General features: G+C 35.0%; 1 protein-coding gene across 2 annotated transcripts in view; it reads right to left on the minus strand.

Annotated features, from left to right (window-relative positions):
- Positions 1-446: 446 nt before the first annotated feature.
- Positions 447-23919, minus strand: part of GOPC (golgi associated PDZ and coiled-coil motif containing) — a 51454-nt gene continuing 27981 nt past the window's right edge. The window contains exons 2-9 of one of the 2 annotated variants that reach the window (XM_049899805.1): positions 21973-22137; positions 20023-20046; positions 16998-17173; positions 13482-13647; positions 10812-10907; positions 9213-9377; positions 5826-6006; positions 447-3530 (exon numbers count right to left, since the gene is read on the minus strand). In XM_049899805.1, coding sequence (XP_049755762.1) covers positions 3400-3530; positions 5826-6006; positions 9213-9377; positions 10812-10907; positions 13482-13647; positions 16998-17173; positions 20023-20046; positions 21973-22137 — 1104 coding nt within the window. In that variant the 3' untranslated portion in view covers positions 447-3399. The remainder of the gene's footprint in view (positions 3531-5825; positions 6007-9212; positions 9378-10811; positions 10908-13481; positions 13648-16997; positions 17174-20022; positions 20047-21972; positions 22138-23919) is intronic. The other variant, XM_049899806.1, reaches the window with a different exon arrangement.

Below are 23919 nucleotides of genomic sequence, written 5' to 3' on the forward strand. Positions count from 1 at the left end.
ATATTTCTAAAAATTAATTTAAGGATAATTTGGGAGCTTCTAAATTATTCATGCTTAGATGTAAAATGGAAGAATATCCTCCCTTAGATAGTATCTAGGATTGGTTTCTATTTAGCAATGTTATCTTTATAGAGATAAACATTGGTTGTCAGTATAACACAAAATTAAGCCAAGATGACTAGAGTTTTCTCTATCTGCTAAGGTTCAACAGAAAATTGGTTCCACAGTTGGTCTGGCAGTTCCTTCCAACCAACATGTCTTTAACTCACATTAAACAATTCCTAATATCAAACAGTTAATTCCTACACACACACATAGCCACCATAGTAACTGGGCTCAACCTTTGCATAGACTTTATGCATGTTGGTGTAAATATGAGGTGCTATTAGAAAGAAATAATAAACCAAAACATTCAATGTAAAAGAAACATAAAGTGTTTATTTTTAAAAAAATGAGATCAATATCATTTTAATGTAGAAGATGCAATCTTTATTTACAGGCTAATAAAAAAATATTAAACTCAACCTAAGTAGATATACATTTGTCATAAGTCCTATAGGTTTGAGGCCAACCCTAAGTGGAAGACTAGATAGGTGGGAGAGTCAATTACATAATAAAATAAGGATGTCAAACAATGTTCAACATGCATATGAATCAATATACCTTTTTGTTTCTAAATATAAAAACAAAACAAAAACAGTCTGCTGAAGAGGGGGGAAAAAAAACAGCACCAAGGACAAGCTGTGGCAACTTTTGAAACTGTTCAGTTATAATTACCAAGATTCTTTCTTAAATCTACTTTAACAATATTCCCATAGCCCAAATATCACTTTTCCATCAAATTCATAACAGAGATACTGTAGAAGAGAATTTTAGAGATCAAGGTGTAAATACATACACACGTACCTACAACTCTCACGTTCTAGTGAAAGTTTTTTTGCAACTATTTGTGCATGTGTGTATTTTGTTTTTTAACTGAAATGGCTTTGCATTAGTTTTCTCATCTGTTTGGTTTTGTTCTAGAAGGTTGAGTTATATGAGTTTCTTTCTTACATGTGTGCAATATTAAAACTGCTTCTTATTCAGTCCTCCAGGAAAAAAAGTCTATAATCCTTAGTTCATCTCCAGAAGGCCATATATTCTAAAAAGAACTTTTAACCAGGTACTTTCTAAAATATCTGACAGAAAGCTCACAGCAATATCTGACCAACAGTGCTCCAATATAGGTTGACAAGCCCAGGAGAAGCAGGAATGAAAAGGGATCTGACCTGTGGAATTTTAAGCTACTGGGAAAATTTTCCATTCTGTTTATCAGCCCCTGAAAGGAATTTATATCATAAGCATTTCATACAATCTTTCAAATTACACAGCATTCTCACAAAAATGCCATTTCAAGGCTCCAAAAAAAAAAAAACTCTTCATAGACTCATTAGACAGCTTTTGAAACTCAAAAGGTTTTAGCTTCTATTTCCTAAGGTTTCAGTCATAACTTGATAAAGAATATTCTCTGGAAAAAAAAATGTAATGGTCATCCCATTCCAGGCTGTTTTTTGAGGATAAGAATACCATGGTTTCATGTCACAGCAAAAAAAGATTTTCAGATCTGCCACAATGGCAATTTTTTCTGTAAATGAATACACCCACTAAGATCCAACATGAAAATCTCATGCCATGCATGGCAGTATGTGTAGGGGTTGGGAGAATGCATGAAGACTTTTTTTTTTTTTTCTTTTAAGAGGTCTAGCCTGTCAGAGCAAACAATAACATGTAACTTGCTTATTCAGTTGTACAATTAAATACTAGCTTTCCCTTAGAGGCAACATTATGCTACAAAATATTTTAATATCAGTAACAATATACACTATGAAGTGTACTTCTATTACAAATTAACATGGTGACATACAGATGAACAAAACCACTCAAAACAAACCATAGATGAGCAAGAGTTAAAACAAAATTTATAAATAGCTAAATCACCAAATAAAGTATATACATTTTCTAGATTTATCTACGAACAAATACATAGTGCATCTCGGAAAGACAAGAAAATGTGATTTATATCACGTAACATCTGAATATTAGAAATGGAAGATACTGATAATGTTCTAAAAGGCTTTTCTCACTTAAAATTCCTTAAATGTATATCCTTTACAACAGTGATATTGGCAAAACTATCACCTCTTTTAATGCAACATTCTGACTTTGCCCAGAAGGGTACAGTGGCCTGCAGAACAGTAAATAAGAGAGTGGGCACTCCATGCTTAATCCTGGGATAAGAGAACTAGCAAATTCGTACAGTTTGCATATGAAGAGTGCTTTAGTCAAGTACACAATGACATGAAATCCAACCAAAACAATTACTGTATCAAAATTTCCTCACCACATCTTGCCCACTTTTGCCCCCAGCTTTTTAAATAATTGGCAAATCAGGGTTACTTTAAGAGAAAACTGCTGTTTGAATACAAATGTATTTTGTCACATAGTAATAAATTGGAGCTTTCATTGCCAGGATAATTTACCTTTAAGTGCCAACAAGATAAACACAAGACAAACTTTATAAAGAACTCAAAATGTACAAAACTTTCTTTCATGGATCCCAGAAAATAGCCATCTGAGACTAAATATTAATGCTTCAGTACCATGTACACAAATCAACATAATTGAGAACAGATATTTCACACTCGCCTGCATTTCTTGTAAAAACAAATGTAAAATGTGCAAGAACTTTTCAGAAACTATTTCTATTGCAGCATTGATTGATACAGGATTGCTTAAAGAAAACTATATGTACTGCAGTGAATAAAGCTGAAAGGAAAACTTGTTACAATAAATGACCATAAAAAACTGATGTAGATATGAGGATGCACAGTAAATTAAAAAAAAAATTTTTTTCAGTAAAAAAAAAAAAAAAATTAAGTCACACCTACATTTCTGCAATTCACTGAGTCCATTTCTGCCCTTTGAAACATCACATTTAACATTCTGGAATACAGCATATGAACTCATCTACTCTCTTGTATTTAAAGGCTATTTCTTATAAAATTCCAGTTTACAGTGTCCTTCTACTCAATGGAAAAGGAACCAAATAAAACAGCAGTGTTTCATTTGGTACTTAAGAACCTAATAATACCCTTTTGAGAAAAGCATGCTTTGGTGCTTACGGTTTTAAGAAAATCAAAATTGCTTTACATGCAATAGTTAATTATGGTATACCACAGAAAATGGGGTGGGGGGGATTATGCATTTAATATTCATTGCTCCCATGAAGCCCTGAGGTACCATCTTTCATTTAGGCAACAAACAGCCTCCCTTGATCTTCTATCATCTTTGTCATCATCTTCCCTAGTGCCCCCAATCCAGAAGAGTTTGATTAACAATCTTGTTGGAAATACAGTCAATTTAATAAGAATTTTTATGATACAGACTGTGCAGATCATCTAATTTGGAATCACTGTCATCTAGGGGAGTTTCACTCGAAGTTCCCAGGTCTCCATTTTCATGTGCGTTAGTTACAGTCTTCTTATCAAACCCTGAAAGAAAAAAATTAACAAAAGCAGATAGTTTCTAATAAAAGGAAAATAAATAAAAGACTCAGTCTTACAATTTTATTGAATAAGAAACAAAGGAATGGCCACTGTAATTAATAACTATAATAAAAGGCAAAATAAAAGGGCACTTTTTTTTTTTTTTTTAGTATAGGGTGGGAAACCCTGGTGGCGTAGTGGTTAAGTGCTATGGCTGCTAACCAAAAGGTTGGCAGTTTGAATCTGCCAGGTGCTCCTTGGAAACTCTATGGGGCAGTTCTACTCTGTCCTATAGGGTCGCTATGAATCGGAATCGACTCAACGGCAGTGGGTTAGTATAGGGTTGCTATGAGTCAGAACCACCTCAAGGGCAACAGATTTGATTTTTTTGTTTTTTGAGTTTAGTTTAGTAATTCCTGACAAAGGAATTCTTCCTTCTTATATCAGCTATCAAACATAGTAAAAAAATTTTTTACACTATCTATTGTACTTCCATAAAAATTTATAAAATGTCCTACCAAGTATTTTATGAGACCTAGAACTGACACATACAATTGTAAAATCCATTAATTCTACTTACGCAAATTTCTTTTGAACTGTGAATTGTATTTTTCTTTCACATATTTGAATTCAGACTTATTTAACTTCAGTTCACTGGGGTACATACTAGTTGATCACTAAAAATCTAGTTTGCTGGCAAGACAACATCTAGCTAAAACTGAAACCTAATTTTGGATAATCTGTTGTTATTAGGTGCCTTCAAGTTGGTTCTGCCTCATAGCAACCTTATGTATAACAGAATGAAGTGTTACCAATGTTATTCTCACAGTATCGCTGCTATGTTTGAGCCCACTGTACAGAACAGATAATAGGCTTGCAAATAAATAAGAGTTGACTGTGTTACCTATTTAGTGAGCTATGAAGTATGGCTATGTGCTAACCAATAACCAATGAACACACATGATTTAAGTCAGTTAACAGTGATGTATCGGAAGAGCATACATTTTTGGTTATTTGAGTCACTCTTAAGTAGTCTGCAACTTGCACAGGTGACAGAAAAACTTCTATCGTCAATTGCAAAAAAGGAAGGCATAAGCCTTCTAATCCTAGTAGAAAATAGTAGAAACTGTGAAAGAAAACGAAACCATGAGGGGAGTCCAACAATGTAAGATTTTAACATACTGCTGCAGTAGTTTTGTTCAAAATGCATAGAGTGAACAATAATTGCTACTACAGTCTCTGTGTAGGTAATTCACAACATATAGGTTTACCAAAAGGGCAGCAGTTCAATTCACCAAAAAACTCTTTATATCAGAAGTTTTCAAAATTTTTGGTTTCAGGATGCCTTTACACTCTTTTATTTAACATTTCATTGTGATTTAGGTGAAAGTTTACATAGCAAATTAATTTTCCAAACAATGATTCTTACACAAACTGTTTCATGACCTTGGTTGCAATCCCCTCAATGTATCAGCACTCTCCCCATTTCCTCCACGGATACCCTGTTTCCATTAGTCTGGTTTCCCTGTCCCTCCCTGTCTTCTCATTTTTGGTTTTGGGCAGATGTCACCCTTTTGGTCTCCTATAGTCAACTGTTCTAAGGAACACATTCTTCATGAATGTTATGTTTAATATATAAAAAAAAAAAAATTTTTTTTTTTTCTTTTTAGCACTGTCTATTATTTGGCTGAAAGGTGGCCTCCAGGGGTGTCTATAGTTTGAAGTTAGAAGGTTGTCTTAGGGTATTAGTCTTGGGGGTGGGATGCCTTTACATTCTTAATAAGTATTGAGAACTCCAAAGAGCTTTTTTATGTGGGTTACCATAAAACTGAGAAATTTTCAAAATACTTATTATCTGCTAAAAATAACAATAATAATCCCAATAAAAGTTAACATAAGTAACACATTATTTTTTATTATTCATACTTCGTGTATAATATCATATGAAAGAAGAACTGGTATTAAGACAGGCAGATCATGTTAAGATATATTTATTCTAAAACACATGTTAATCTTTGTTTTAGAATCTAAAAAACTTCAGTTTTATTTATTCTTCAAGGATCACTTATAGTCCAGTAACCGGTAATATATTTTTCTTAACAGTCCAAGATGAATCTAGAAAACCTTATATATAAATACAACTTTCACATAGCTACCAGTGTACAATAAAACTATAAGCAAAGGAAAGTTATTCATTCCTATGGCTTCCCTAACGTTAAAACACTGTTAGTGGAGAACATTTGATAATTATATACCTAAAATTTATTAGAAATAAATTTTAGAGTGATTTTTTTTTTTTACCTTGTAACACCTTGATTTCCCCACTTGTGTCTTTGCAACTAGCACCAGGATTACCACCTCCTTCTAACTCATCAAGGTACAAACGGTAACGATGTCCACTCTCATCTTCGTACTCAACATTTTCGTCATCAGAATCCACCTCAGGAGCCACATAAACTACTTCAAATTCAATCTCTCCTCTCTAAAGCAGGGAAAGAAAATGAGGGAGTCAAGTTACTATCCCCAAATTCTTTGGGATGGGGAAAAAAGGCTGCACCTCAGATATAGCTCCCTTCTTGACAGCAAGTAACAGAATTCAAGACTCTCAGGAAGAAAAGAGCTGTTGGTCTAGACCAACCCTATGAATCTTCTTCAAATAATTTCCCTTTAACATTATAGTAACTCTTTCTACTGATCATATTTTTGCTAATAGACCTAAAATAAAAAAAGGATGCCCAACTATTCGGTTTTTATAGAATTTTAAAACAAGTGTTCAGTTTAAAGTCATTCTGCCATTTTCTATTTTGCACAGCAATTAAGCAAATCTATCTAAATAGTCAGATATTAAATAAATGCAGTTGCACCCAAGGGCATCAAACGAACTTTTCCTTAACTAAATCAAGAAACTTCTAGACCATAATTTCTTGTTTCTTATTGAATAGCTCTTGAAGCTTTTGTTAACTTTCATTAAAAACCAGACAGCGCTAATCAAGGCATTTTGTCTAGTAATAACAGTAGTTATTTGTTGAACAAAATTATATCCCTCAATCCTCAGAATAACCATATTGTAGTCTTTTACATGAATGAAAAAACTGAATGAGTCTTAGAGAACAGATAACTTTCCCAATATGATAAACAAGTAAATAGAAAAACAGAAATTTGACTCTAAAGCCTTTGCTCTTTATCTATGCTAAGCTAAATGTGTAATATGTGTACTGTTATTCTTTAATAACAATTTTAAATGTTCAAGTAAAAAGTTAGATTCTTTTATGCTAAAAAAATAAAAAAATCCCAGTTACAATTATCATTTAATTAGAGACTACAATCACTATACCCAAGCCTGATGTTTGTAACTCTCTGAAAATTATGTCTGCCTGTTATGGATTGAATTGTATCCCCAAAAATGTGTATCAACTTGGCTAGGCCATTATTCCCAGTGTCATGTGAATGTCCACCATTTTGTCATCTGATGTGATTTTCTTATGTGTTGTAAATCCTACCTCTGTGATGTTAATGGGAGCTCTGGAGGCACAGTGGTTAGGAGCTACAGCTGCTAACCAAGAGGTCAGCAGCAGTTCAAATCCAATAGATGCTCCTTGGAAGCCCTATGGGACAGTCCTACTCTGTCCTATAGGGTCACTATGAGTCGAAATCAACTCAATGGGAGCTGGTTTTTTTTTCTTTTTTTTAATGATGTTAATGAGGCAGAATTAGAGGCTGTTATGTTAATGAGGCAAGACTCAATCTACAAGATTAGGTTTTATCTTGAGTCACTCTCTTTTGAGTTATAAGAAAAGTGAGCAGAGAGACAGGGAGACCTTGTGTCACCAAGAATGAAGAACCAGGAGGGGCGCACGTCCTTTGGACCTGGGATTCTTGCACTGAAAAGCTCCTAGACCAGGGGATGATTGATGACAAGGACCTTCCCCCAGACCCGACAGAGAAAGAAAGCCTTGCCTTGGAGCTGGCATCCTGAATTCAGACTTCTAGCCTCCTAGACTGTGAGAGAATAAAATTTCTCTTTGTTAAAGCCATCCACTTGTTGGTATTTCTGTTATAGCAGCACTAGATAACTAAGACACTACCTTTCCTCAGAAAAGCAATTTTTGATTACTACTCTCCTCAGAAAAGCAATTTTTGATTACTACTCGTTAAGTTAGTCTCTTTGGTGCTCCTCTTTCCCAGTAGTTCCAGGTTATGCCTCAGAATATGCACTTAGTGTTTCCCAAATGCCTATTTGTAGTTCCTTCACCAGTTTCCATTCATCCCACTTGTGCTATTGCATGGCAGCCAAGTGGGGTCTGGAAAAACGCTACCTTAAAGAGGCTAGTATAGCATTCTTAGATCTCCCTTATCAGATAATGCTTTAAAAATACCATTTCTGGGGGAGATAAACGGATAGCGCAGTGATCATTAGTAAAATTCTAGATGAAGAATTAGATCTGCAGGTGGTTATCACAAGACACATATTTCAGGCTTAATTCTGAGAAAGAGCTTTCAAAAAAAGAATCAGAACTGTACAACAACAGAATGGACTACTTGGTCATCACGCAAGTCCTCCTTTAATGCAATTATTTAAGTAACGATGTTCACTAGAGTTGAACTAAATGAACTATAAATTTACTTTCAGCTCTTGAGATTCAATTCTACTTGGCATATTATGTTGACGATCCAACAAACATCTCAATGTACTAGCAACCTCTCAAACGGAAAAACAAAACAAAACAAACATCTTAAGTATACTAGATAACAAATATGAGTCCTGGGTATTAATCCCTAATCTAAATTTATTTGCTCTGTGACCTTGAGTAAACCGTTTAATCTCTACAAACATCAGTTCACTAATTTTAAATAGGAAGCCTAGGCTAGATAATTCCTAAGGACCCTTTCAGTTCTAACAATCTATGACTATAAAATCAATCCAATTCTAGCACTGCCTATGTATAATATAGGCAGTCCCCGAGTTATAAACATCCAACGTATGTACAAGCTATAGTTCCGAATCAACCCCTGTACAGCCTATATTAAAAATTCAAGGTACGTATACAACGGTTTGTAATAACAAACAGGGCATCAAAACATCACTATTACTGTATTATTATGTTAAAGATGTTTTAGTGTATCTGAAAGTGTTTCTTTAAATGTTTTTCAAGCACAGGAAGGTACACTATATATTACATACTAAAAGAAACATTTGACTGACTGACGTTAGACATGAACTGTACCTGTTATGACTTAAGTACAAATTCAAATTAAAGACAGATTTAGGGACAGAACACGTTCATAATCCAGGGATTGCCTGTACCTTATATTTGTATAGTGTTTTAGACATTAATCATGTTTTGCTTTCTAATTGCCAGGTCCTATTCTTACACATACTTAATCCTCACAACTCTATTTCAACCCCTACTGCACAGATGAGGACACTGCAGCACAGAGGACTTAAGTCACTTGCTGGAAGTTATACCCAACCCCCGCAGTGCCATCTACACAGCTATGGAAAAAAGCAAACAAAATCTTTTTTGGTAAATTTGGCTGAATGTCTTTATAAAAACTCCAAATCAAAGAGAACTACATACTATATATATAACACTTTACTACTTGAGAAACTTTCTAGGGAAGTATATACAGTAGATTCAAAAAGAACCACTTGATAGACACAATTTTAATTACATAAAGGGAGCTTACCTGCTGGGAAAGAATGGTTACAGCTTCTTTGTGCTTTGTGTCTCTTAGGTTAACTCCATTGACTGCCAGAATAGCATCCCCAACATGTAGCCCTCCACACCTATCAGCAGGTTGCCCTGGATGGATCTCAGAGATGAGGATTGGAACACCATGTTCTTTCCCACCCTAACAATAACAAAGAGCAGTAAATTAATTCACTCTTTGAAAAATACAGTTGCAGGCTATTCTAAATAGACATAAAACATTTTCTTAAAAATATCTTTCAATAAGCACCTATACTGTCTCTATAAATATTGGGTGACATCTTATTTGCTACTTAAGTAATGGAAAATAAGTTATGACAACTACCAAAGAGTTAGCTCTGAGTAAAATTATTAATTACATGTGCTTTTCTAAAACACATTCCAGAGTCTCCAAAAAAACTCCACACAAAACAAAAATCAAAAAACTGTAATTGGCTCAACTCTTTTAGTAAAAATGAGTATTTAAGTCTCAGTAGTCCACAGCACTACTATAATTTATCAAACCTAAATCACTACCAGTGGGGCAAGACAAACCATTATTTTACATATCACAAAAATAATCAAATTGATAATAAGATGGACTTCAATTTCAGAGATGTTAAAATGTGAAAAAAATGTGCAACACAGAATTGAAGAAATACAGTATTTGGTACTTATCAGTTTCTCTGTTACATTATACAATAAAAGCCAGAACCTATGTAAGGCAGAGAAAATGAAATACTTGCCACTAATGGAGAGTGAAAGAAATGTGGTAAGCTATACCCCGTCAAAGATGGAAAACTTGCAAGACCAGGAATAACAAGGCAGTTCCATCAAGTTCCAGCTCTCATAGGTTTCGGTGTAGTTACTTATGTATGTATATGTATATCTTATCTCTCCTAGTAGAATTTACGCTCTTTGAGGGCAGTGTATTAGAAAAGACAGGTATTCCATAAATACCTACTAGATCAATTTTTTACTATAAGAAATATTCCTACATTAAGCAATACCAGAAACAAATGAATTTATGCAGTACCTACATATTACCAAACAAAAATTGGAGTAAAGCCACCTTACTATTCACCTGGAACAATGCACTTAGAATACAGGCAAAATGGCTCCAAATATATGTACTCTCAGGAATGTTGCCCAAGGTTTACAAACACACCAAATTAAAAAAAAAAGAATATATACCAAAGAGTCAGTGATATTTGATAGCAAAGAAATGAGAGAAGAGAACGATAACACACTCTAACAAAGAAAAGCAATATAATTTGGAGCCATTTAACAGAGAAGAAAAGTTATAGTTATTCCCAAAGGCTTCTAGAGGCATCACAGTACATGGCACAGAACTATGACCTGGGTCATAATGAAAATGTGAAACCCTGCTTACTAAAGGTTTATTTAGCAGTTGTTAGGAAGATTTACATGCAAAAAAAAAAAGTTTACATAAAACATAAGTGATAGTACCATGAGGATAAACTTTGTTATTAGAGAAAATATATCCAGAACATTTTGTTCCCCAATGATACCCAACAAAAGAACATGCTTATACTAGATGACTGCAGAAAAGGAGACTGGAAGCACTACTTCTTACTGTAATTGAAATGCCAAGGCCTTCATGATCTTCCTTAAGGAGAAGAACTTTTCTAATTGGACCAACACCTTGGCTTTTCTTTAAGGAGTCTTGATCCTTAATTGGGGGAAAAAAAGAAGAAAAGTTAATATTACCATATAATACACCAAATGGAGTAAAACCACGCTATATAACTTGCATTTAGAAATCTTAATTTCCTGGATGGATTCACAGTATAGAATTAAGAAAATTTTATCAAAGGACTAATAGATACAATGGAAACATGAAAACAGTTGTTCTGTTAATATAATGAAATTTATGTATGATTTTCTCACCTTTTTATCAATAATTTCTTTAATATTGATACGCTTTTTAAATTGTAGAACATTATAAAAGAAATTATTGCAAGGAATTAATTGACGAACAAATAGTTTCAAAAAAATAAAAGTAGATAACTATCTTCACTGAAAAATTTCTTAAAGATCTTCATTTTAATTGATCTGTAAAACTGAAAAACAAATTTCCAGTTGGAACATTAATTACTTCTTTATTCTTCAGTGCTCTGCAGTCTACCTCTAAAATAAAGGGCCTTGCTCCATACATAAAACAAAAAAATCCAAATCTCTTCCCTTCAGCTACCCACAATCTTCTCCAGCTACTACCCTCCTCCACTTTTCTTAACCTTCACACAAAGTTCATCCTCACCATATCTCCCTTCTTACCTCCCACATAAAATGGCTGTAATTGCGGTTTTGCCCCTACCTACTCCAATGAAATAGCCTTCTCTATGGTCACTGGCAACCAATATTGCTACATTCAAAGAACACCTTTTAGTCACAACCCATCACACTACTTTCCTAAGTGGCCTACAGCTGACAGCTCCATCTCAGGTTCCTTTCTTTGGTGATCCATTTCTATCCTTCACTCCATAGAAGTTTTCATCCTTGTTCTCCTATTCTTTTCTCCTTATGTACACATTCACTGGGTGACCTTTATCAATTCCATGGTTTTAACTATAATAGATGGATGATTCCCCTAATATTTCTTCAACTCATATTTTCTCTCCTGAATTTAAGAGTCAGGTGTCCAACTGGATATATCCAGGATGTCCGCAGCTCAGGCACTACATGTCTAAAACTGAACTCATCATGTTTTCCTCAAAACTTTTCTTTTCCTCATATCCTTTATCAGTGAATGCTATCATCTCACACAGTTGCCCAAACCACTAACCTAGACTTCTCCTTCTTACTCACCTATTTAACCAAAAGCAGTTAGTCAGAGTTCTCTTGAGCTAGAGTAATTCTCTCAAACCTGTCATTCCTCTCAAATTCCACTTTCTCCTGCCCTCATCATTTTCTCTTTAGATTACTGTAGTATCTAATTTATCTCCTTGACTTCAATTTGACCCTAATCCAATGTATCTTTTTTTTTTTTATCACACTAAAGTGTCATAAAGTGTAAATCTGATTAAGTCCACTATTTTATTTAAAACTCCTGAATGTCAGGTTAAAGTTCAAATTCTTTTATTTAGCATAGAAGAACTGTTGCCATCTGGCCACTGCCTAAAACTCCTGGCCTTATATTTAGCCACTTTCCAAAGCCTGCTTTTATCACGCTTTTATCACCCTGACACACCCAATACAAACTACTTTGTTTTCTACCTTAACCTTTCCATTTCCCAAATCTACTGGACCTAGAAGTTAATGGGGATCACTAATATCCCAGAGAAGACAGTGGCATAAGTGCTTATTGCCATCCCTACTCCTCTCCCACAAACATCATGTACATACCAATTCTTCTTACAATACGTTTCACACAGGAAACACATTATTTTACTTTGTTAAGGTCATACTTTATCTGTACTAAGATATAAGAGCTACTGGGTAAAAGACAGACATGCTTTCATTATATTAAGGTTCGTATTATCAAGCAGCTGTTGTAAAGAAATTTAGTAAAGATTTACCAAGATAGAAAACTTCTGTAAATGGAGGTGACAGAAGCAGACAATTAGACACAGATCTCAAATTCCATCTTAATTCAAGACCAAGCAGGTGTAAATGTTAGTTCAAAATCTATATTTGGATTTGTTGTTGTTGTTTGTTGTAAGGTTTCAAGCAGATGCCAACTCAAAGTGATCCTATATGCCGGAGTAGAAGTGCCCCAGAGGGTTTCCTAGGCTGTAATCTTTACGGGAGCAGATGACCAGACCTTTTCTCCTGCGGACCTGCTGATGGATTCGGGCTCGAACTGCTGACCTATCAGTTAACCAGCCAAGTGCTTAACTATTGCACCACCAGGGCTCCTTTACTTACCAAAATTACCCTTTAACAGCTTCTCAAAAATATCTGGCAATTTATCAGTGTGACCACATACTCTAGGCTCAGCTTTAGACAAATGTAAGCATGCCCAATATGATTCAAAGTACTACCAATATGTTTGTTAGCAATGGCTCACCGTCTTTAGAAATATCACTCTCAGGGAATTAGTAAGTCTCTGAAGAGCTACTGAAATTTCTAAGGGTTATTGAAATTTTAAATATGTATCTGTTTCAAATAAATTTAATTCCATTTTCACTTTTTTAAATAAAGGTTTTAAATACTACTAGAGTTTTAAAAAAAAAAAAAGAATAGAAAGAATTCTAACTAAAGAGAAGAAGAGGTTGAGCAGGAAGTGGTATTGGAGCAAACATACATGGCCTGGTGGTGCTTGCATCGGTCGTTTCAGGTCATTACGTCCTCTACAGGCTCTGATAACAGTTTTATGACGATGCAAATGTATTTCAGCTTCCAACTGGTTCCAAAGCTTATCATGAGCAGGTCCCTTCATATCTCGTCCTAGTAATTGTATTTGTTGGACCCTTCGTAACGGGAAAAAAATTCATTCAGTTAGTTTTTCTCATTATGCCCCCCAAAAAGAGAATTCAAAAGAATTACTGAACATCAGCAGCTCTTGCATTAAATCTCAATTAGTAATAAAATGGGTTAATAAAACTAATACTCAGGATCCTCCTCATGTCTCTCAGATTTACAATGATATGAAAACTTTAAAAAGGACATGTCTTCTAGGGAAAGAGCTAAAAAGACAAAAATGAATGAGACTTCATTGAATCATATACTTAATTCAAATACATCTAAAAAATTACGAGATTAATATCAATTAATATGTGTTTCATGTTTAGTGTACAATCAAGGTAGGTCATTGAACTCAGCCTGATATTATGAAAGACTAGCCTTCAGATGAGGTTAACTGTACAAAGACATTTCTTCTAATGACAGTTTCTTTTTACAAAATGATTACTGTAAATACGGTAAAAAGAAAAACTATTAGAAAACATGTACTTCGAGATGATATAAATTGTATTTGTTCCACATCAGTTTTTTTTTTTTAATTTTTATTGTGCTTTAAGTAAAAGTTTACAAATCAAGTAAGTCGCTCATCCAAAAATTTATATACACCTTGCCATATACTCCTAGTTGCTCTCCCCCTAATGAGACAGCACATTCCTTCCCTCCACTCTCTATTTTCGTGTCCATTCGGCCAGCTTCTGACACTCAATGCCCTCTCATCTCCCATCCAGACAGGAGCTGCCAACATAGTCTCATGTGTCTACTTGATCCAAGAAGCTCACTCCTCACCAGTATCATTTTCTATCATTTTCTATCCCATAGTCCAGTCCAATCCCTGCCTGAAGAGTTGGCTTTGGGAATGGTTCCTGTCGTGGGCCAACAGAAGGTCTGGGGGCTATGACCACCGGGGTCCTTCTAGTCTCAGTCAGACCATTAAGTCTGGTCTTTTTATGAAAATTTGGGGTCTGCATCCCACTGCTCTCCTTCCTCAGGGGTTCTCTCTTGTGTTCCCTGTCAGGGCAGTCATCAGTTGTAGCCGGGCACCATCTAGTTCTTCTGGTCTCAGGATGATGTAGTCTGGTTTCTGTGGCCCCTTCTGTCTCTTGGGCTTGTAATTACCTTGTGTCTTTGGTGTTCTTCATTCTCCTTTGCTCCAGGTGGGTTGAGACCAACTGATTAATCTTAGATGGCCACGTGCTAGCATTTAAGACCCCAGACGCCATTCTCCAAAGTGGGATGCAGAATGTTTTCTTAATAGATTTTATTATGCCAATTGACTTAGATGTCCCCTGAAACCATGGTCCCCAAACCCCCACCCCTGCTACTCTGGCCTTCGAAGCATTTGATTTATTCAGGAAGCTTCTTTGCTTTTGGTTTAGTCTACTTGTGCTGACCTCTCCTGTATTGTGTCTTGTCTTTCCCTTCACCTAGAATAGTTCTTGTCTACTATCTAATTAGTGAATACCCCTCTCCCTCCTTCCCTACCCTCATAACTATCAAAGAATATTTTCTTCTCTGTTTAAACTATTTCTTGAGTTCTTATAATAACATGGAGGAATCTGCAAGGCATTATACCGAGTGAAATTAGTTGCAAAAGGACTAATATTGTATGATACCACTATTATAAGAAAAATTTTTCTTATAATAGTGGTATCATACAATATTATAAGAAAATTTTTTTCTTATAATAGTGGTATCATACAATATTATAAGAAAAATTTTTTCTTATAATAGTGGTATCATACAATATTAGTCCTTTTGCAACTAATTTCACTCGGCATAATGCCTTGCAGATTCCTCCATGGTATGAAATGTTTCACAGATTCATCACTGTTCCTTATCAATGTGTAGTATTCCATTGTGTGAATATACCATAATTTATTTATCCATTCATCTATTGATGGGCACCTTGGTTGCTTCCATCTTTTTGCTATTGTAAACAGTGCTGCATTGAACATGCGTGTGCATATATCTGTTCGTGTAAAGGCTCTTATTTCTCTAGGATATATTCCAAGGAGTAGGACTGCTAGATCATATGGTAGATCTATTTCTAGCTTTTTAAGGAAATGCCAAATCGATTTCCAAAGTGGCTGTACCATTTTACATTGCCACCAGCAGTGTATAAGTGTTCCAGTCTCTCCACAACCTCTCCAACATTTATTAGTTTGTGTTTTTCAGATTAATGCCAGCCTTGTTAGAGTGAGATGGAATCTCATTGTAATTTTGATTTGCATTTCTCTATTGGCTAATGATCGTGAGTGCTTCCTCATGCATCTGTTAGCTACCTGAATGTCTTCTTTAGTGAAGTGCCTGTTCATATCCTTTGCCAATTTTTTAATTGGGTTATTTGTCTTTTTGTAGTTGAGTTTTTGCAGTATCATGTAGATTTTCGAGATCAGATGCTGATCGGAAATGTCATAGCTAAAAACTTTTTCCCAGTCTGTAGGTAATCTTTTTACTCTTTTGATGAATTCTTTGGATCAGCATAGGTGTTTGATTTTTAGGAGTTCCCAGTTATCTAGTTTCTCTTCTGGTGTTTGTGCATTGTTAGTAATGTTTCATGTACTGTTTATGCCATGTATTAGGGCTCCTAGCATTGTCCCTATTTTTTCTTCCATAATCTTTATCGTTTTAGGTTTTAAATTTAGGTCTTTGATCTATTTTGAGTTTATTTTTGTGCATGGTGTGAGGTATGGGTCTTGTTTCATTTTTTGCAGATGGATATTCAGTTATGCCAGCACCATTTGTTAGGAGACTGTCTTTTTCCCATTTAACTGACTTTGGGCCTTTGTCAAATATCAGCTGCTCATATCCACATCAGTTCTTAATGTGACATTAAAACAATGAGCAGAAAATGATTTAGTACTAATAATAAATCACCAAAGTTTATGAATAACTTACCTAAAAAAATTAAAGCAGGCAGAACCTATATATAATTGTGATAAAATTATTGTCATTAACTTAATTATAACACATTTTCTTGAGAGGCAAGAAAGGTCCGGTTTTAGTGATCACAGAAAGAGTTCCTTATGAAAGTTCTGATGTACATGTAAACATCATCTATCATGGTATCAAGGCAAGAAATGGCTAAAAAATGCTGCTTTATAGGCTTGCTAGTATTTCAAGTTAAGGTACTGTGTGTGTGTGCATGCCTGTGTGTAAACCTAGTCATACGTATTTAATATGGATAAGCAAATCTGTAATATACAATGCTATCAATATTAATTTAACAACAATAAACTATAACCAATTTTAAAATAATTCTTAGGATGAAGATTAATGTTCCACTTAGCACAAAAGATTAAAATATAAGAGCCAACTTGTCACCTAAGAGTACAAAGTTACCCATTTTTTTACATACCTTCCTGCCAGTTCCTTATCCAAGTACTTGGCAGCCAATCTGGCCCCATAAACTTCAGCCTGGAGAACAGCTATATGTCTGCGAAGGGCTTCATTCTCTTTTCTCAACAATTTCACTTCAGCTTCAAGTTGAGCTTCTTTCATTTTTTCTTTTTTGTTTGCTTCAAGCTCTCTCTCCTATTAGGATTGTTTAAAAATATATAATTTAATGAAAATATTTTTAAGACTCTTCAGCAGTAGTTCATGTTCCTTAAAATACACAAAACCACACAGTCTATAATACTGACAATGAAAGCATATAGTAAAAATTGCCACTTCATTGCTACACAAAGAACTGGATGCTATAAAATGGCATACAAAGATTTGGATCCTCTTCTTTTTAACTAGTACTGAAAAGTCTTCTAGATAACTGCATGCCTTGGGGCATCCTGATACTGAGGATAGAAAGAGAAGTAGTCTTCTCTAAGCTGATATTAATAGGAGTGGTTTCAATGGATATTTGAACCTGTGCTTTATATTACTTTCTAAAAATGACTCAAGAAACCAGACCAAAATGAAAATGACTTTGGTGGCTGACTTTAATGCAACAATTTTATAAAGTAAGTCAAAATCATTCAGTTACAGATACATTTTATAGCTAATTTATCTTGGAGGAGGATAAGAAACTTACAATACTTAAATTAGATGAGACATTTCTCATTCTATGTGGAAATGTTATGGTTATGGAGAAATACTGGTAACAGTTGCATTAAAACATTTACACATGGAGAAATTTCTATAGATAAGCATATCTATGGTGTAGATTATCAGTGAACTTTGGGATGTGGCTCATCCATTCATCTATATGTTAAAGTGGATGCAGAACAGTTTTCTCAGGAAAATACTGGCCTCCCTCACCTCCACAGAGGTAGGATGGTCATCCATTCTTAACGTTCACAAGAGGATTCCATCCTGTGCACCACTTGATGGATAGTCCACATATGTCAATCTATAGGTGTTAGTCAGAGATATAACCTCAAGATCTTTGCCATCAAATTTTTATCACAAGTTTACATGTGAGAAATAATGTTCAATTTGCCCTAAAAGTACAGTCTGTGTATTCCTATAGATCAAGTGTTACACATGTAAATGCCTTCAGGATCCAAGCACAGAACAGATAGGCAAGTACAAGACAAACAGAGTGGAAAATGGAAGGTACAAAATACTGTTTAAAGATAGTCAAATTCAAGTTCACACACACACACACACACACACACACACACACACACAAACTGTACGGCCATACGAAACCCTTCTGAGAGTTGAATAAAGGGTCAGGCCCTGGCAGACATTTTAGGTGTCACTTCTGGATCAAGTAAACCATCCAAACACTACAAACTTGCATTTATCCTGAGCAGAACTGCTTTTATTGACTTACAGAATAAAGAGCCCAGTAAAAATATGTGTTGACGAGATGTGGAAGACATTGTTTACTACACCACAATGTCCCCTTTACGAACACTTAAATAAAAATCTACCTTAGCACCAGGAAAGAAATGTTTCTCAGAAGAAAATTATTTTCTATTGCATGGCCACTGGTTATTTGAATAATTATTTCCCTTTTTATTCTGCATACTGAGAAGCTGGGAAAGAAATTTAAGCACATTCCTAGCAATTCATGGAATATATTTTGGTACTACTTTAACCTTTTGCCTTGCATGGTCTACTGTTTTGTCCAACATCAGTATATAATATATTCAAATATAATGCAATGAATACTATAATCTTAAATACACACACATAAATAATAATATACACGGTAAAAAAAACTAAGGAAACTACCAAATGCTGGATATATTTACCACTTCTTTGACTAAAAATATTTATTATGTATGTGGCAAATGGAAGGATGATTACCACCAGGGTTTTTCAACTTCTGTAAAAAATTTAACCATTAAAATACTATTTCTAGATACTGTCTTTAAAGGATCTGAAGAATAATCTAGAATCCTCCTTTTACACGTTTGAAATTATAAAAATCTCAATTTATTTCAGAATCTATTTCCTAAAAGGGCTGGTATCAGTTTCAAAAGAAACCACAGTTTGGATAACATACACAAAAATCCTTTTTTATGACATTTATTGAGATTAATGCTGTTTGATTTAGAAAAGAGTTTCTAGAAGCCAAAATTTCTTTGGTTTATTGCCTAAATAAATTTTATGTTGAGGACTATCACTTTTAATTACTTTAATGAGCTATTTATACTATATTTATGAAATCTGAAAAACACGTTAAGCTATCACTTCATTTTAATGATTCAAACCCCTAACAAGTCTGACAAGCTCTTTTGCCTAAACTTAACAGAGGCAAACAAGAATAAAAAAAAAAAGAAATTGAACTTAATCACTTTTAAATTTAAAGGAAAAAAAATATTTTAGTTCACATGTTTTATATTAGGTAACAACCAAGAGGTTCACTTTGTATTTAGGTTGGAGTAGTGATAAAAGTACTAATAATTTATATCTTCTTATTTTCTAAAGTAATACCTGGCAAAGGGTTTCAAAATTCAGTTATTTCAAAGATCACACAAATATTCTCAAGACTGCTGAAAAGCTATAATACATGCAGTGGATAAATAAGAAACCAACATGCACATTCTTTCTCTGGGAATAAATTCAAATAGAAACTTGGGGGGGAAGGGTGGTAGCTAGGCCTGTTGAGTAAATCTTCAGTACACTCAAGTGGAAAAACCAATTGTTCCTCTGAGTAGAGGTATGAGGAAGTTACAGGGCTCAGAAGTTGCCAAAAATTGATGGGCTTTGCAAATAATGGGTATAAATCACAAACAAAAGACAAACCTTTAAAACATGCAGTGAGAAAAGAGCAATGGATCACCACTGAACTTTTCAGGTGTTTACACCCTAAAAAAATGTCCATCATAAACACCATTTTCAAACACAAAGAGTCACAACATGTATTATGCAGATAAAACACTAAGAACACTTCAGCATGACATATTAAAGCGAAGCAGAAACGGCATACTTACCAGCTCCTCCACAGAGGGGACAGACTTAAGATATAAGAAAAAAGTTTTATAATTAGAAAGATGTCAAACAAATGAATTTAACTAGTGGTATAATCATTACAAGGAAAACCCTCACATATTGAATATCATTTTGTTGTAAAATTCACTAGAATACATTTTTAAATCCATAAACAACAGTAACCGTATTTATTGTATTAGACAAAAATGTTTATCAGGATTAGTCAATATACCAACTTCAGTGTTTTTACCTCAAAGCTAATGTTAAAATTTCAGATAAATTCTTTTCTAATGAAAATGTAGGCTGTTGCTCAATGTTAACATCAAATATCCAAAAGAGGCAGTTATCATCTGACTTTTATTTCCTTCAAATAGAACAACACTTCTAATTTAGATGCCTGGAATTCCACAATTTAAGATGACTTTAGACATTACATAGTCTAATCCTTTCATTTATACACAAAGAAACTAATATCCAGAGATCAAGGTAATAGTCCCAATTCACACTCTGGCCCTTTGGAAGACAAAGAATAAATGCCAGGTGACCAGACTCATAGTTCATTGCAAATATGTTAAATTATAACATACAATACTACACACTTAACACAAAGCTCTAGGAGAATGTAGTCATTTAAATAAATTCTAACATATTAGTATCAGAATTAAGTATTCAAACAGCATGAACTGAAAACAAGTAAAACTTAAAACTCAAGTATGCATTTCTCTCACCATCAACATCATTTCATCTCTTGCCTCTCCCAAGCTATGTGAGGGCAGGAATACTATCTTATCTATTGCTGTGTTCTCTACAGCTAACAAAGTTCTAGTGCATAGTACACACACTCAGTACACGAGGTTAAATTGAGATGAAACAAACAAAAAAAAACCCCCAAACATTCCTATCTAAGCAACTTATATTAAGAGGACAATGGTTAATTATGGAAAATTCAGACAATGGAACATTATACAGATACTACAAAACATTCAGTGGCAGGGAAAATGCTTAACACGTTAAGAGAAAAAGAATGTGCTGTTGGTTGGCACCTAATTCCACTTCCCCCGTCTTCCTTATGAACAGAACTCCAATTTTATTGGAGGTAGCCACGTGCCCAACTGCAAACCCTGGTAGCATAGTAGTTAAGAGCTATGGCTCCTCACCAAAAGGTCGGCAGTTCGAATCTACCAGGCACTCCTTGAAATCTCTGTGGGGCAGTTCTACTCTGTCCTATAAGGTCGCTGTGAGTCAGAATTGGCTCAACAGCAATGGGTTTGGCTTTTTTTTATGTGCCCAACTAAGATGGCAGCATTCAGATCAGGATAGCTAATGAGATTTCGGCATAAATTGTTCAGGAAGATTTCATAAAAAAGTTCTTTAAAGAAGGCTAACACAACTAGGAAGCATTCTTTTAACCTTCTCTTAGATTCTTCCTTCTCCCTGCCTGGAATTTAGACATGAAGAAATCATGATAGAAACCATGAGCTAAAGATGGTGGAACACAAAGACAGAAGGAACCAGGATACCTAATATCAGTGGAGTTGCCATATCAGCTCTCATTGCTTGTTTCAAGGCTTCTTTAATTGAGAGAAAAATAACTTCTACTACTGTGCAAGAATAACCCCAATTGTACTTGGGATCTCTGTTATATGCAGCTGAACTTAATCCTAACAGACTAGGGTAAAAAATTGTTTACACATTTTAATCATAATCTTTTAAATATATTTATACACGTTTTTAAAAAGGAAAAAAATTCTAAGTATCAGTTGGTTATATTACCACTGATCATCTTAGGTAGTGAAATTGTGGATGATCACGATAATCTATATTATCTGTGTTTTCTAAGTTTTCCACAGTGAGCACGTATTACCTTCTACAATTAAAAAAGCCTCATTAAAAATTGTCCTATTCGTCCTCCAAAATAGATGTAAATATATGTCACCCTCCAAACTACTTACCAGTTTTGCCTTAATGGTACCAGAGTCAACACTTTGACCAGTTTTAGCATGAAGCTGAAGCTGAATAGAGTGCAACTGTAAAAGCTGATCATGTACTTCTTTTTCCAATACAACTTTCTCCGCTTGAGTCTCTGTCAGTTCAGATTTCAGATCCACCAACTGTGCCTTGTAAAACAACAGAAAAATTGAGTATTTTTAATTCTCCTTATCTTGACTATAATAATTATGATTCAGGAATGACACAGAGCCTATATTTGAAATGAACAGATGAACACTGGGAGATAAGTATCTAAGATATAGGTCATCCATCTAAACTGACATAAAATCAGTAGTACAAGTGAGATATTTGAGAGGCAAGAGAACTCCAACAAACAGTATTTTCTAATGACTTAAAGTGCTACTTCCATTTCCTTTGCTTATTACTCTTAAGGCTTTTCACTGCTTCACCTTTATTTACAAAGTTTATGAAAATATAGAGGTACAGGATGGTTCACCATCTTGTAGAGACAGTACGTTATAATGGTCCACCGACATTAAGAGTATACTAGAGAAGAGGCAAAGATGGTCACTTTAAGGACTAAGGTGCACCTGACCCACGGTGTTTTCAAAAGTCTCCTGTGCATGTGAAAGCTGTACGATGAATAAAGAAGATTAAAGAATTGATGCCTTTGAATTATGGTGTCAAAGAATACTGAATCCACCACGGACTGCCAGAAGAATGAACAAATCTGTCTTAGAAGAAGTACAGCCAGAATGCGCCTTGGAAGCAAGGATGGCAAAACTTCGTCTCACATACTTTGGACGTGTTATTAGGAGGGACCAGTCCCTGGAGAAGGACGTCATGCTTGGTAAAGTAGAGGGTCAGTGAAAAAGAGGAGGACCCTCAACAAGATGGACTGACACAGTGGCTGCAGCAATGGGCCCAGGGATATTAATGTAATTGTGAGGATAGCACAGGACAAGTTAGCGTTTTGTACTGTTGTCCATAGGGTCGCTATGAGTCGTAACCAACTTGACAGCACCTAACAACAGAGGAGAGGCCAGTAGTGGTATTCTGTTCCCATTCCAGAAAATAATCAAAAACCAAACCTGTTGCTGTTGAGTCGATTCCAACTCAGAGTGACCCTACAGGACAGAGCAGAACTGCCCCACAGGGTTTCCAAGGAGCAGCTGGTAGATTCGAACTGCTGACTTTTTGGTTAGCAGCCATAGCTCTTAACCACTACGCCACCAGGGTTTCCCTTCCAGAAAATACTAGTGCCCAATCACCCTGACCATTATCTAGCAAATGGTTAACTAAAGGTGCTAAAAAAAGGTATCAGCTACTGAGGGTACAGGGGAACTGAAGATCAGAGTTAACTGCAACATTTCAGTTACAGTGTAGCAGAACAACTCATCAGGACCATTTATGCATTCTGCCTGAAGTTTTTAACTTTTGCACAGTTGATATATTGTTTTACAATTGTGCACAGATGTGACCCTTGCATGTGTTTGGTCTTCCAAACTAGACAGTAGATTAAAGATCAAGACATGGCCTTTGTTTCCTATTCAACATAATTTTACTAAGTATCAAAGGGCCCAGAACTATGCTAAGCACCAACAGAAAAAAATTGTAGATGACATCTTTAAAATTTATAGATGATATCTATGTCTTTGAGAAATTTTCTGTCAGTTAGAGTGATAAATACGCATGCAACCAACTAAAGAAAACGATGTTGCAGCTGTAGCACTGGCTACAGATCACTCCATTATCAGTAGAGTGTCCTCATTTTTTTTTTTTTTTTAATTCATGTGTAACTTGTCTGCCATTGAGTCAGTTCTGACTCATAGCAACCTAATAGGACAGAGCAGAACTGCCCCATAGTGAGTCCTAGGCTGATCTCTTTATGGGAGCAGATCGTCAGGTCTTTCCCCTGTGGAGCAACTGGTGAGCTCCAGTTACTGACC

Source organism: Elephas maximus, chromosome 1 (genome assembly GCF_024166365.1).
Source record: "Elephas maximus indicus isolate mEleMax1 chromosome 1, mEleMax1 primary haplotype, whole genome shotgun sequence".
NCBI classification, from domain to species: domain Eukaryota; kingdom Metazoa; phylum Chordata; class Mammalia; order Proboscidea; family Elephantidae; genus Elephas; species Elephas maximus.